At 49.0% G+C, this 15,162-nt stretch overlaps 1 protein-coding gene across 1 annotated transcript; it reads left to right on the forward strand.

The window, feature by feature from the left end:
• Positions 1–3,265: 3,265 nt before the first annotated feature.
• On the forward strand, positions 3,266–4,651 carry LOC127758807 (uncharacterized). The gene has a single exon (XM_052283940.1). It carries the CDS (start codon positions 3,353–3,355, stop codon positions 3,881–3,883), a length of 531 nt encoding a protein of 176 aa, XP_052139900.1. The 5' UTR covers positions 3,266–3,352; the 3' UTR covers positions 3,884–4,651.
• The last annotated feature ends 10,511 nt before the right edge of the window (positions 4,652–15,162 follow it).

The following is a 15,162-nucleotide window of genomic DNA, read 5'->3' on the forward strand; positions in this document are numbered from 1 at the left end:
ACACGCTCACTACAATGCTGCTAGATGTAGTTAACTTGTCATTTACTGCCCGTGCAGAGCTTCTTCTTCTTCTTCTTCTTCTTTTTGAGAACTCGTAGTACAGAGCAATTGATGTGCCGATCCGACATGTTCATTACTACAGTAACCAAAACCATATTATGTGGTCATCTCTGTGTGGTTTTCAAATGGCTGAAGTAATGTGACTGTTGGTTCTGAATCTTGTAGGAGTATACTGTACATTTCGAATGAGTTCTAACTCTGCATAGATAAAATAGAACCTTATTTGCGTGCTTGTTGACTTATTATTGTTGTTACGGAACTTCAGTTTATTAGCTAAAATCAAAATTAATTGTTTCTCCAAATAATTAGGAGTTTGGCGTTGTTGTTCGTCAAGAGTTTATTGATTTCAAGATCCTTAGTACTAGTACTAAATGTGTTGTTATTAATTGTTTTCTGAGACATTTGAATATGCTGCTGTTTGGAAACTCAAAAACGTATATACTGAGATATGTGCGTGTATACATGAGATATTGGTTATCGTCAGATAACGACATTGTTGGATAGTATAGGAGAGGAATACTGCGTAACGTGGGACACATTGTATTGAGCCTCAGGGGGCCGATATATATAGGAGTACATGGAGAGGAGATAAGGAAGGATTACAGAACCCTCTTTACCTTCAATTACATCTGAAAGTGATTTGTATACTTTATTGTGACCATCCCTCGTTGGTTGCCCGCGGGACGGAGGTTTCGCGAAACTCTGCTTGGGAAACGGGTCGATTACTCGGGGCAACGTCTAAGCCCACAGTAAACATATGATGAGCCCAAACTAGAAGTGTCGAAGTGAAAGAACTGAAGTTCTAGTCAAAATATGATAAATAAAAATATTGTTTTTTAAGAACAGGAGCAGGGTCGGTCAAATCGTCCGTAGGTACATAAACCGCTTGGATCCCCTGCTGCTTACCTTTAAGATCCTAAGCGCTCACGAAACTTTACTTTGATTTGATTTGAAAAAAAAAAAGTTTTTTTTGCTTTTTTCGTAACAACTCCAAATAAAGATGGCACCAAAACGAAGAAAAGGGAATGAAAGAAATGGTGAAATTGATCAACTGCTTGTAGTTGGCCAAAGGAAAGTTCCAGATCTTCCAATCCCCCGGTCGGTCTAATCGTTGGGCGGCTATGTCCCAATCTCAATGTCGATTTGAGTGCACTACTACCAAGGCTTTCCAAACCAAGGATCCGAAGTATTCGACTCCGGTCCGGCTCAGACGGATCAAGACTGGTAAGTCCATCAGTCCAAACAGTTGTCCATGTACCAGTAGAAGATTCGGCAGCTACTGCAGCCCCTGCTTCTTCGGGCGGAACCCCCGGCTGAGGAGTTACTGAGCTTTCAATCAGCAAATCGTTGCTGTGCGTGGTGGTCCTCTCATGTCTGGGCTGCCCCTCTCTTCTGTTTTTGCAAACCAAAAGTAAGTGTTCTGCACAACCCCTTCAAAAGGACTCTTTGACTTCGTCGACTTGGTTTGGAAGGCTGGAAGAGTGAAGAAAGGTTCTTTACCCCCGGAGACTGGCTTTCGTGAAAGCTTCTGGCTAAGCATCTTTCGGCGGAGGAAAGGAGGCGACTAGTCGCTTCTGGCGAAGCAGCATCTAGCTGTCGCAAAGACCATCCATTAGAGACTGCATATTCTCTTGATTTCTTCACTGGCACCCTTATCCAACCTGCTTGTTTTGGACTCACTAGAACTCTCTCTCTGGTTGCAGTTCCCTACTAGCTTTCCTAAACTTCACTAGCGAAAGCTGAATCAGTTGTTGGCTATAATGTGGAATATATCGAGAATCATTCTACTGGATAACCTTCTTGCTTTGTCTTTCCCTTATCTTTCTAGCTCTATACCAGTGCTTGAAATAGGCATTTCTTTCAAGTTCAAAAGGTTGAAAAAGGCCCAGCTCCCAGCCAGGGTTCAAGCAGGAAACTCTGTTAAGGAGCTGATCCGAATACAGATACAAGGCGTTCCGTAAGTCCCATAGAGTTATTTTTTATCTTTGATTCCCAAACGCTGCGTGCAAGTCAAGCTTACAGATATGGAAGGAATCCAAACAAACCAATCCTATCCTAATATGACTCTAACTACCATATACTCTAACATCCCCTCGCAGTCCAAGCGTGAGCAACGCGGACACTTGGACTGGAGAAGAAACCGGCAAGAGTGCTCAATACGGATGATAGCCCTTTGTGCGTTGTCGACGTAGCCAAAGCGAAGGGTGCGAGGGAGCCGTGGTCGAGGAAGCCGTGCGTAGAGTAGCCGTGGGTCGGGAAGTTGATGTCGAGGTAGCCGAGCCGCAGGGCGCGCATGGGGCGCCGTAGAGTGGTCGTGGACGCACGGGAGGGGCGTCGTGGACCAAGGTGCGCGAGAACGCGCTGGAGACGAAGACGGTGACACAATCGCGGTAATCGTTGAGGAAGATGACGCCGAAGAGCCGATGTAGTCGAACCGTGAAGGACGAGACATCACACAGGGTTTGCCAGATCCCGGGACAACTCAAGACGAACGCGCGCAACGGTGTTGCTAGTACCGCGCGGGTGAGGTAGGGGACCACCATGAATCATACGCCAATGTCGGAGGAGACTAGCAGAGAAGGCCTCCGGGACGGTCGCGGCGCGAGAACGGCGTAAAGGGAGAATTGCCGGAGCAGCACACAGTTGCCGGAGAAGAGCGAAGTGTAGTCGAGGAAGATACGGCGACACTGGCGATGAGTCATGCTGGACGAAGTAGAAGGTGAAGTAGTGGGACCAACGGCCTGGACGGCGATGTCGGTAGCCATGTAGAGGTAGCTGGACCACCGGTCTAGAGTAGCGACGGTGGTAACTTGGAGATGTGGCGGCGATGCTCGAAGTAGAGGAAGAAGACCCTGAGCGACTGACGATGACCAGTGTGGACGACGAGGGTGTCGATGTGCAAACGGCGATGAAGATGACGAAAGCGGCGAAGCTGTGGTCCGAGAGGACAACACAGCTGTAGCTCTATGTCGATGCTGCGGCAAGAAGTCCACGGGCAGCGGCACTACGGCCCGAGGGGGGCGACGCAGCGGCAACCCAAAGCTTGATGGCGTAGACGCGCAGTTGAAGACGATCGGCGGTAGAAGTCATCATGTCCATGCGCTTAATCGGGTGATCAAGCCGAAGTCGCGCTCAACAGACGAGAAAGTCAAAGCTGAAATCGATGCTGATGTCAGAGACGTGTAGATGTCGACGAGGCGGTGGGCGACGCAAACCCGTTCTTAGAACGGGAAAAAAAATTGATACAGTAGCATGCAGTAGTCCACAGTAGAAGCCAAACTCCACGTCTCCCATGGTCCATGGACCAAGTTCACACAGTCCTGAGCCCGTGAATAACTTGCTCATCCCCAATCTCTCACTTCATTGGCATGGAGCAGACGAACAGTCAACGCGTCCACCACCTCCGACAGAGACAGAGCGGGGGGAGGGAGAGCGCCAGGCGGTGGGCGTCGAGGCCAGCGAATGGATGGGAGGCGGTGGTGGAGACGAGCTGTCGGCGCAGCCAAGGAAACGACCTCGAGGTGGTAGCCGCCGGTGGAGCAGCCGAGGCCGGCAGCCCGGCAGACAGCAGAAAGCGGCGCCCCGTCGGCCAGGCCGGCGGCCGAAGGCGGAGGGCGTGCGGCGCCGGCCGATGGTGGCATGCTCCAAGCGGCAGTCCGCCAGATCGGCGAGGAGTCCGGGCGGAGATGGCGACGACGGCGAGGCCGGCGCTCGGCTAGATGGGATCGACCGCAACGACGACGACCTCGACCGCAACGACGACGACCTCCAGATGACGACTGCCAGATGGTTGCGTGGATGGTGGAGAGGGCGTCGACAGTGAACGGCGGCCTGCGGGCGTAGGCGGCGGAGGCGGCCGCCGAGGAGGAACCGGCAGGGACGTGTCCCCCCGTACTCTGTGCCGCGCCAACGACGCCACGACGACCATGGCAACGCCGGCGCCCGGCGGAGCTTGATGAAGATGGCGCCGGTGGCGTCGGGGCGGTCTTGCCCCAGGTGAGGCCGATGACCAGCGGGCGGCGCGGCCTACCGGCGACGTCGGGGTGCTGGTGGAGATCGGGTCGGCCATGCCCTCCAGATCGGCGACGACGATGTGGATGGTACGATGCTACTGACTTCTTCACGATGACGCGAAGACGACTCGACGATGCCGAGGAGATCGAGATCGATCTCGGCGGCGAAGCACGAAGAGAAAAAAAAACAAAAAACGGGTGGCCGCCCCCGGGAGATCGCTACTTCCGGGGGCAGCGGCGGCGGAAGCGTGAGAGCGGCGCTAGATCGCCCGCTCTGATACCATGTTGGATAGTATAGGAGAGGAATACTGCGTAACGTGGGACACATTGTATTGAGCCTCAAGGGGCCGATATATATAGGAGTACATGAAGAGGAGATAAGGAAGGATTACAGATATGGAAGGAATCCAAACAAACCAATCCTATCCTAATATGACTCTAACTACCATATACTCTAACAGACATTAACTCATGAATGTTTTCAGAGAACATACTGAGACGTGTTATATATTTTGGAATGAAAGGATTACTTATTATCTCCACCGCAAACAATTCCTGTATCTTTCTGAAACTTTACTCATGCGAAAGGTCTGCTTGCCTCGAATGTGTACTGTTACTGTTAGTCAAGTACAGAATTCAGACAAACCTCATAGATTAAAGTGTTATTAACGGGAGGGTTTTTCCCCACTTTGCATTTCCTTCTATTGCTCCAGTGGTTTTGGTTTATGAATGCTTGACATTATACACCACTGTACACAAACCCCAGATAACGTTTTCTCACCGGCAGTTATTCCTAGTAGGAGTAATTTATAGTGCCCAACATAAAACAAATGATCTAGCTAGAATGAGTTTCTTGATTTTTTTTGAGTGAATATTATTTTTTAGAAACATAGTACAAACGTAGACACTCACAATGCCTGTATACTCACCCCTGTAAATATAAACACAAACATGCTACCTCTATAAGCACATCGGAAAGACTAATACTGGTGGAGAAACGCTTTGTTGTCCCGGTTGGTAACCCTTTGTAGTCTCGGTTTTTCAACCGGGACTACGAGTTCGGGACTAAAGATCGATTTTTAGTCCCGGTTGGTAAAAATATGGTCTTGGTTGTTCCTACCAACCGGGACTAAAAAGTTTTGGTTTTTTTTTCTTTTCCTTTCATCTGGTTGGCCTTTTTTCCTTTTTTATTGTTCTTTAGCTTTCGCTCGTGGATCGAATGATTAAAATCAACAACAAAGCCTAAATCATAGATCGAATGAATAAAATCAAACAATAAAGCATCCATATTATTTACACTTGTTCAGATCTACAACATCTCATCACAGAGAGCATTCATCACAGAGAACAAAGAAAGGAAAAAGAAAGTTCACATCTACAACATCTTTAGCATTCATCAGATAGCACAGAGAAGAGAAAAAAAAAGTTCTCCTGCCGCCGCCTCCCGACCGGCGCCGGCCGCCGCCCTCCCGACCGGCGCCGGCCGCCCCCGACGCAGCCGGCCGCCGCCTCCCGCCCGCCACCGGCCACTGCCCTCTCAACCGGCCCCATCTCGCCGCCGCCGCCCCCGACGCAGCCCGCCGCCGCCTCCAACTCGCCGCCCCGCACCGGGCCGCCGCGGCCGGCCTCCATCCCGCCGCCCCGCCGGAGGGGAAGGGAGGGGAGGAGGGGGAGGAGAGAGGGGAGGAGGAGATGGGGTGAGAGAAGAAGGAAGAGAAGGATGGGAGGAGAGAAGAAGATAAGATGGAGATGGCTGGATGGGAGAGGAGGAGATAAGGATGGAATTAATAGGAGACTTTGCATGCGCGCGTGGATAGAGGTTTTGTTTTACCGGTTGTTTAACAACCGGGACTAAAAATCCTAACTTTAGTCCCGGTTGGTAACACCAACCGGGAGTAAAGATCACGGGAGGGCCTGACAGCCCCGGACAACATACGAACCAGGACTAAAGATAGTCCCGGTTAGTATTACGAACCGGGACTAAAGATCAAATATGCCCACTGTAGATACCAACCGGGACTAAAGATCATCTTTAGCCCCGGTTTTTAGTGGAATCGGGACTATTGTGGATTTTGGTCGACCGACCAAAGATGGTTTCTCTACCAGTGTAAATTAACATATTTTAAGATTGATAAAATCATCACATGTGTAACAAGTTATAAATATGAACACCTGCTATATCATATATAGGAATTGAAGTTGGGTAGGCTGGTTTCACTCCAAAAGAATTTAATCGCTCGAGTTTGCACAGTTACTTAAGACATTCGCATTCGGAGATAGCATTTGTGCAAATAACCGATTTTCATATGCTCTCGATCGTATGTGGCTGAGAAAACGTCTGAACAAATATTTCTTTTTTTGGAAAAATTGGAACTATGCCATTATAATTTTGCAAAATTTGAGATATGCCATCCTGACCCACATGTCATTGACTCATATGGGTCCTACATGTCATTGAGATACCAATAGCATATCTCAAATTTTGTAAAATTATAATGGCATGGTTCCAAAATTACCCTTCTTTTTTTCACCATTGCAGCGAGCAGCCGAGCACGAAGTTTATTTTTGTTAGGTCGTTCACTTATTTTTACACAATTATAATTAAGAGCGCGCTAATCGAACATAGGGTTGCATCATTGGTCCCTGGAATAAGTTCACCTGATGTCCCTCAATTAATTTTACATAGAGTCTGTTTGAGGTCCCCTAACCGCAATACCAGAAATGTGTACATCTGAACTATGTAAAACCGTTCAAAAAAAACGTCCCAAGGTAGCATAGACACCCGGTTTCGCTGGCGTGGCATCCTAGTCAGCAAAAATAAAATATAATAAATATGTGGGGCCCATATGTAAGTGCGAGAAAACGGTATAGGCCCCACCCTTTCTGTTCTTTTTCTCTTCTCTTCTCTCCTTCTCTCGAGCAGGCGCGGCGGAAGACTTGGCGTGAGGCGGCCGACGACGGAGCAGGAGCGACAATAGGGGGAGAGGTGGAGAGAGACGGCCGGCAGACGGCGAGCTCGGCGGCGGAGAGGAACGGCGCGCGGCGCGGCGGAGGAGAGAGGAGCGGCGCGCAGAGCAGGGGCGGTACCAGCGGGAGAGGCGGAGAGAGACGGCCGACCTAGGTCTTCCGGTATGCTACTCCATGTGCACGGCGGTGGGTGGGACGGTGGATGCCCATCACGAGCGCTGCCGACTCTACGCACGCCATCAACCCCACCGACCTCGTCGCGCCCTCCTCCATCCCTTCACCGACGCCGTTCGCGCCCTCCCACCGCTACCGGCCTTCTTCGCGCGTGACGGCTGACCCCAGCTGAGGCCGCCTCGTCGCCACCCCCATAGCCGTGCTGTGTCGCCGTCGCCTCCTCACCGCCCCAGCTGTCACCGCCTCCCCAGACTCGACCTCGGACATGTGGTGGGGAAAAAAGTGAAAGAAGTGGGCGTTGACATGGTGGGCTACACGTTGAGCGGCGGGGGAGAGGAGAGTCATCAAAGTCTGAGTCCATACACTTGCTAGCTAATACTGGATCGTCAAAGATCTGATTATATTTCCCTTATATTCTCCTCGTCCAGGGGACTCTTTAAGTTGATTTGTTCCCCTACTCTCCGGTAAAGCTCCTCAGAAATTGCTTTTAGGAAAGATGCGTGTTCGGCCGCATAAGCCAGATAAATTGAAGAAGAAGGGGCAGCCCCTCCGGACGCTGCAGTTGTTCCGTGGTGATACGGACTCGACCCACTCCTACCCACCCTGGGGTATCATAGCATGTCGGGAATCGAGGGGGGACATACTGGATGGATGAAACTGAACACTGATGGAGCACTGAACTTGCAGGATGGAGTTGCGGGTGCAGAAATTGTTGCACGGGATAATACAGGAAACAACTTTCCTCTTCTTCCAGCATTCTTCTACTATCCCATGCAAAGAAATATATATCGATATCGGCAATGCTTCAAGAACTCAACATACATGCGCCATAGTGCCAATGATCTCCTTTACCAACTGTTCTGCCCGTTGCTAGTGTTAAGCTTCCACATTCACTCCTAGGCCGCTAATGAGACCGTCACTTTTCTATTCAATTACCTAGAAAGAAGGTGCGTGTGTCAATGTTTTGTCTTTCACTTAATGAATCACGCGTTTTTCAAAGCATTACTCTTCCTGAGTGTGGGTTCGGTGATTCATGCCATGTCGGATGAGCAAGATATGCGGAAGATGGGGGGGCTTGCCTCCTCTTTTCCTTTGACCTATGCCAGCCCAGAAAGATTGAAGTGGTCGTATTTCTGTTTCCAGAGTAGGATCCGCGGAATGTGCAGAATATCTAGTCGAGTTCGCAGATTTGACTGAACACAGATAAACTATAAGAACTGGATGCGGTTAAGCATACCACTTCGGACTGAGCATTCTACTTCCCCCTATTGGACATTCTCCTTCCCCCCTATTGGCGACCATGAAGAATGGATTTTTTCTTATCTTTCATGTGAGACACACATCCTACGAAGCAATATGAGATTCTCAAAACAGGGAAGGCTACAGACGCAACTAGGTAACAATCCCTCGCTACCTATTGTTGTGGTCGGCATTCCTACGTGCTCCGACTGATCCCCATAGGAGATTATATGTGGGGTCTTGGAAAAGATACTTTTAAGGCCGACCACTACATAGGAGCGATAGGAAGCCAAGCCGTCAAAAGGAAAGGCGAGCAGCCCTCTCCGCAACCTAGTAGTTGATGGGTATGGGGAGGGGAGAGAAGAGGGGATTTCGCAATGTGAGAATGAAATATGCAAAATAGAGTTCGTTGGTAAATGAACGGCATGGTAGATGCTCACCATTTCAATGTCTATATCTGTGGTTCCAGAAGTGGAATTGCTATTCTCGATTCAGACAAGACACTAATTTGTTTACGAACCGCTCTTCATTTTATAGGATCTCCCATTCGTAGATTTAGGATCACAAGCCGATGCTTCACGTCGAAATGGGTAAGTCACCGCTCGATCAACTAGTCCCGGGAATGCATTCTCTACTGAACTAACTACTGCTTTCCCAGAAATGGGTTCTTTGCAAGAAAGAATTACTTCTACTAAAAAGGGATCTATAACTTCGATCCAAGCGGTTTATGTACCTACGGACGATTTGACCGACCCTGCTCCTGCCACAACATTTGCACATTTGGATGCTACTAAAGAGCTGCGAAAGAAAAGCATGACGAGCAAAGTCAAGTCTCCACGACTCGACGCCGAAGGATGAGATCTTGCCTATGCAGTAGGATGAACAGGAAAGTTTCCTTTCTTGCACTTTCATAACTCGTGAAATGCCGAGTTGGTACGAATTCCCCCAATTTGCGACCTACCATAGGATTTGTTATGTAAATAGGAAAGGAGAGTTTCAGAGGGTCGGAGTCCCACAAGCAAAGAAGGATTCGAAATATGACGTCGATGTGATCATAGTAGAATGGATGTTGAGAATGGGCCTGAACAGTTGGGAAATCCCCGGTCTCAAAGAGACAAGAGACATACCTTGGGTCTCTTTCTTGGGCGGGGCACCAAATCCATGTATCTTTACCGATTAACCAATTTCTTGACGCTGGGGTTGATCCTGCAAAATGAGTACTCGTGTAGATATTCCCAAGAGGATGGGAACGACTACTGCTCAAACGCATCGGACTGAAAAGGAGGGAGACTCTCAACCAGAGCCGTTAGCAGAGGCTTCACGAGTTTCAAACCTGTCTGTTAGAGGGGAGGAGAGTGACTTTTCTTTTGAACCTCTTAAGCTGACTTGAAAAAAAATGATCATCCTCTTGGACCAGCTACTGATCATCGTCTTGGTAAGCTATTGCCTCACCAACTAGCTATTGAGGCTTATTCCTATTCCTTTTGTGAGCGCAATACTAATTGAATCCACTCCCCATGTGTGTGCTTCTGCACCTATCCGGGAAGTACTTGCATGCAGACCGGAGAGGAGGAAAACTTAGAATGTCATCTTTTGCGACATAACCAGGGCCCTCTTGCCCAAATTGAAACGTTAAATCCACGACCTTTCTCCAATAGGGAATAGAGTTGTCTCATGTGTATGTACTATAAGCACTTCTTTACCTAAATGAAAATTAATTAAAGGAGTTAAATGGTGCCTTGCTACCGGGAGGGGCCGGGATACCAAACTTAGGTGGTGATTAGTGGTATAGGTCATCAAGCACCTGGGAATAGGCCCTGCCCAAGCGCCCTCCCGAGATCGGACTCGAGGGAGGGTAAGACCGGAACAAGGTCTAGCCTGAGCGATCTTGTCTCATGGACTATCCCGTAGTGGTTCTGTGACCGTCAATTGGATCTTGACTAGATTTTATCAAGAGTCGTTCCCAGTACTACTTGGTTATAGCTTCCTTTTTTCCATTTTGTTTAACTTGATCACGCAACATTTCTTTCTGCATTGACCCAATTGATGACTTTGTCAAACTCCGTAGGCACCATCTTAAAAACTTCTCGGGATCCGGAGTTTTTCGAGAAAAGGTCCAGACAGGGCGCTATCACTCTTTTCCAGGAAGTCAAACGTTGGCCTACGGTCAATAGAGTCATAAAAGCCACGGGAACCTTAGCGCCGCGTGTGTGTTGTGGGAAGGTCCTCCAAGAAAAAGAAAGACGCATAGAAAGAGTGGCTAGTCTGCGCTCTTTGGACTTTTCAAACTTAGCGAACTGAAACATCTGGAGCGACTAGGCCGATCTTTTTTTATATGTTTTGGCCACGTCCGTTTCCGCTCCGAAGAGGAAGGTTTGGATCTTTCAATCTTATGTCGAGAATTGCTTAAACAATCCCAATCAAACCCTCTCCCAGTGGAAGAGCAGATAGCTACTATTTATACCGGAACGAGAGGATATCTTGATTCCTTAGAAATTGGACGTCTTGTTCGCCTCAGCCCAGCTTCCTTTCCGTACTAAGCCAATAGCGAATAACAAACTCTTTCCTGCTCCATCGACCCTAATTAACTCCCATCCTGCCAAGCCTCAGCATTGCTTTATTTTTATACGATTTTTTGAGCAACTAGCGCGAAAGCCGTTGCGTGTTAGCGCATTCGGAACCAACCGATCCAGGGCCGTAAGACAAGATCGACTTCCTTTTGCCTTCCCTTCTCTGGAGCAGTTATGTAGATAGGAGTGGTAGGAATCAGCCTCTCATTCGCTCCGCGAAGAAAGCGGGCTTTGCCCCAGCTACCGCTATCCTTGCCCCCTCATTCCCTATTTCTTGTATATAGCTACTTGCTATGCTCCCGTTCCCTGGTCAAAAAAAAGACTTCCTTTTCTAAAAGAAGAAATAACTAGACTTCTATAAGAAGATTTTGATAATCGTAGATCGTGGAGTCTACTGGACGCGGTTCAACTAGCGGAGACTCTTGGAAAAAATGGACTAAAAAGTCCCCAACTTAGCGTATTATGGGGGACCGTCAAGCAGCAGGCAAGACCGGATAGACGATATTTGTTTTGTTAACGAGGTTCGGTATCTGGCCTACATCCTCGAGAAATAGACCAACTAGAGGAGAGGAATCCATCATGAATCGCCTTGCCAGAGGTTTCTGAACCCGTGGAACATCTGTTTGTGGGTGGTAAGCTTCATGTTCCGCTTTACATTTAGGCTGTGAAAAAGTTCTAGCCAAAAAAGCTTGTAAATATCGGCTGTGAGTTATGATGTGTGTAGGCAGCCAGAACCTAGAATACAGGGATTGTGATACTGAACACCCACACAATCTCGATTTGACTGAGAATCTAGGAGGATACTGATTGGCGCTCAAGAATGGCGTAGTTAATGTTATGATTTGCCAGCATTCTCAGCTGCTGATTCTCAGGCTGATTCTACTTGGTTGGTAGAAAATCTACTTATCCAGGAACAGGCATAGGGTAACTTTTCCTTTTTTTCTCGATTATGTGAAAAGGGAGAAAACTCGCTACACTTTATAGGAAATGAACTACTCTTCTACCGACGGATATCCTAAAGGCTATCCTCTGGTACCTCGGCCTTACGCTAACTCAAAACCAAACTAAAATGGGTTGATCGGAGCTATTCTCTAGAATTTCTGACCCAAATTGAGCGAATGCGGCCACTTCGTGATATTGTGCCAATTCCAGTGCTCGAAACAACCAATTTGCTCGTATAGCTAACGCAACCTATAGAGTTTGTAGCTTTCTACTTGGTAGGGACAGGGGTTCGTGGTAGACTTACTTGTCTATGCAGGCGTGAAACAATCTTCCTTTCCTCTGGACTTTGAGGCGGCCGGGCTGTGTTTCCCCAGCGGCCACCCAGTGGCGGCAGATTTGACCACAAGCAGCTTAGACCCAGTTGCTATGGGGAACAAAGGCAGAAATACAATAGATTCCTCCATTTAAGTGGTTCTCGCATCTTCACGGAGAATTCAATTTCACTGGGGAGCACAGCGAACTTCGAAATAAGAGACTGAACTTACTGGTTGTTCATTCTGCGGAGCCCACCCAAAGGTTTAGGCCAACTTGCTTATTATGGGAATAGTTGATTCATTGTAAGGTTCAATCAGGCTGCATCTCAATATGCGCTTAACGGCTGTCCAGTGCAATGAAGTGGGAGCATGTAGATATTGGCAGCATTTAGTAGTTTAGTCACCAATCAAAAAAGTAGCAGGCTGAAGCCGAAGCACATTCCCTAGCGTACTAGCGTACGAGAGAAGCACATTCCCGTGGTCCGTTTCATCCTCTTTCGGCAAAGGAAGTTGGACTTTAGTTAGCTAAAAAAATAGTACCAGCAGCCTGTCTGTGCCTTTTGAGTCTATAGCCGCCAAATCTACGCTTATCCGCCTGGGGCCACTGAAGGTAGACTGGGAGCTTACTAAAGGCAAGAGAAAAGCTCCGATGGAGCCCTTGGAGCTACAGGGACGCATTTCATATTGTAGTCCTGAACAGTACCACTCCCTTGTTTTAGGCCAACGAATTGTTGTCGAAGCACTTCCCGAGACATCACTTTTCTTGATCGTACTAGTACTAAATTAGAGTTGATTGAATAACGAAGGCTGACATGCTTCTCGGTTGTGTAGTCAGTTCTCGGTGGTGGTGCCTTCTTCTTTTTCTTAGAATAGAGACACATACATATTGACTTGTTGACTTGATTTGAGAATATACTTCATTTACTTTCTTTCATCGTTGACAGAAACTGAACTCAAGATAGACCTTCCAGCTTGATCTTATTGATGGATCATTCACTAGAACTACAGTGATCTGATACCTTCTTCCCTTGGTCTAGGTAGGTAGGTTATGTAGGCTACAATCCGTGTTTCATCGTCCAATCTTCTCGATCGAACATATTGACATCAATACTCCTTTCCATGGCCATTCACGGCCCGCGAAGATCAACCACTCGTGCCCAAATCCGCATCACAGACTAGATATAGTTTTTTTTTATCATCATAACAATAATAAATTCAGTTGGATGCTCGAGTAAGATGATAGAGCTTCAGAATGCTATTGCGGCTATAGTAAGACAAGTTAAGGTTCCCACAGCAATGATGGCTTTAAAATATACCTCCCAGCCCTTCTTCTCTAGGACGTCGGACTGGTCAAGCGGCACTATGCACCCCCACTTTGGTATACCCTCCTAAGAGGAGTACTTGACAGCAGGTGGTGGGTTTTTGGGGATAGTATGACTCGGCCCCCTGGACCGGTGAGTGCGAGCTGCTTTCAAGAAAAGCTGGAAAAGAGCCAAAGCTAGATGGAAGTCGCCACTGGACGGAGCCCTCCTGCTGGGTGGGCGCTTCCTTCGTCTATCGTATGTCTCGCTTGGAATGTGCAGAATCGAGTGGCACGTCGTTCCTCTTCCCCCTCTAGCTCGCCGGCCTCCCCTTCCCCCACTCCCACGGTGACCTCCTCTTCCCCCTCCGGATCGCCGGCCTCCCCTTCCCCCTCTTCCACGGGAAGTTGCCGCCGCCGCCGCCGTACGCGGTGGGGAAGGGAGCGACCGCCGGTGTAGCTCGTGGAAGGCGAGGGCACCGCTGACGCATGCGGTGGGGAAGAGCATCGCCGCCGCTGCTCGCGGTAGGGGAGGTCGCCGCCGCTGCACGCGGTAGGAAAGAGCGTCGCCGCCGCTGCTGTCAGCGAGAAGAGAAGCAAGGAGACAAGAAGAGAAAGAAGAAAGAAAACAAAGAGAGATGTGGGGCCCACATCATTCTCTCACTTACATGTGGGCCCCACATACTTTTTTTATTTCTTTTGCTGACTAGGATGCCACGTCAGCGAAACCACCTATATATACTGCGATAGAACCTTGAGTGCACGGTTTGTGTGAGTTTTGGAATACACATTTCTGGTTTGTGGTTAAGGGACCTCACAAAATCTCGATGTTAAGTCAAGGGACCTCCGGTGAACTTATTCCTTGGTCCCTCAGTCGCGCATGAATCAGATCGATGGCATATGTTCTAAGCAGGCTGGCCCAGCCTAACCATCATAACACATCCTGCGTCCAAAAGGCGCTACCGCGCTAGCTACCTGTACGTCCATCCCACCTCTTGTCCTCATCTCGAATCTCAACCAGAGCAAAAGGTGCTCCTCACAGCACCGAGCGCAATGCGAACCGAAATCCACACGGAATTCTCTCCCCTCCGTGTTCTGGGGATTGGGAGGCCGAGCCGGGCCTGGACTTTACACATACCGTGCGCGTGCGCGCACGTACGTATCACACACCATCTGCCGCGCGCGGTCGCCCACCCTTGCACGCCTAGCTCACGTTGCCGTAACACCCCATACACACCATCCCCGGTCTTAGCGGCGTTGGCCGTTTGCACGCCATCCATCCGATCATCCGCCACATGCGGCACGCACCCTCCCTCCCCGCGTGCGGCGACAGCGAGGGGCTTGGATTCCGTTGGGCGTTCAGTCGTTTGGGCCACCAAGCGCAGCGGGCCGCGCAAATATACTCTAACATAGCCTCAGGGGGCCGGTATATATAGGAGTACACGCGGAGGAGATAAGAAAGGATTACAGATATGAAAGGAGTCTACACAAATCAATGTTATCCTAATATGACTCTAACTATCATATACTCTAACAGATCGATCGATGGGTGGAGACGGGGAAAGGTTCATGGCGCTGCGCTG

Source organism: Oryza glaberrima, chromosome 1 (genome assembly GCF_000147395.1).
Source record: "Oryza glaberrima chromosome 1, OglaRS2, whole genome shotgun sequence".
Taxonomy (NCBI): domain Eukaryota; kingdom Viridiplantae; phylum Streptophyta; class Magnoliopsida; order Poales; family Poaceae; genus Oryza; species Oryza glaberrima.

Coding starts and splice junctions, on each gene's coding strand:
- LOC127758807 (XM_052283940.1), top strand. CDS start 3,353: ATGGTCCATGGACCAAGTTCACACAGTCCTGAGCCCGTGAATAACTTG.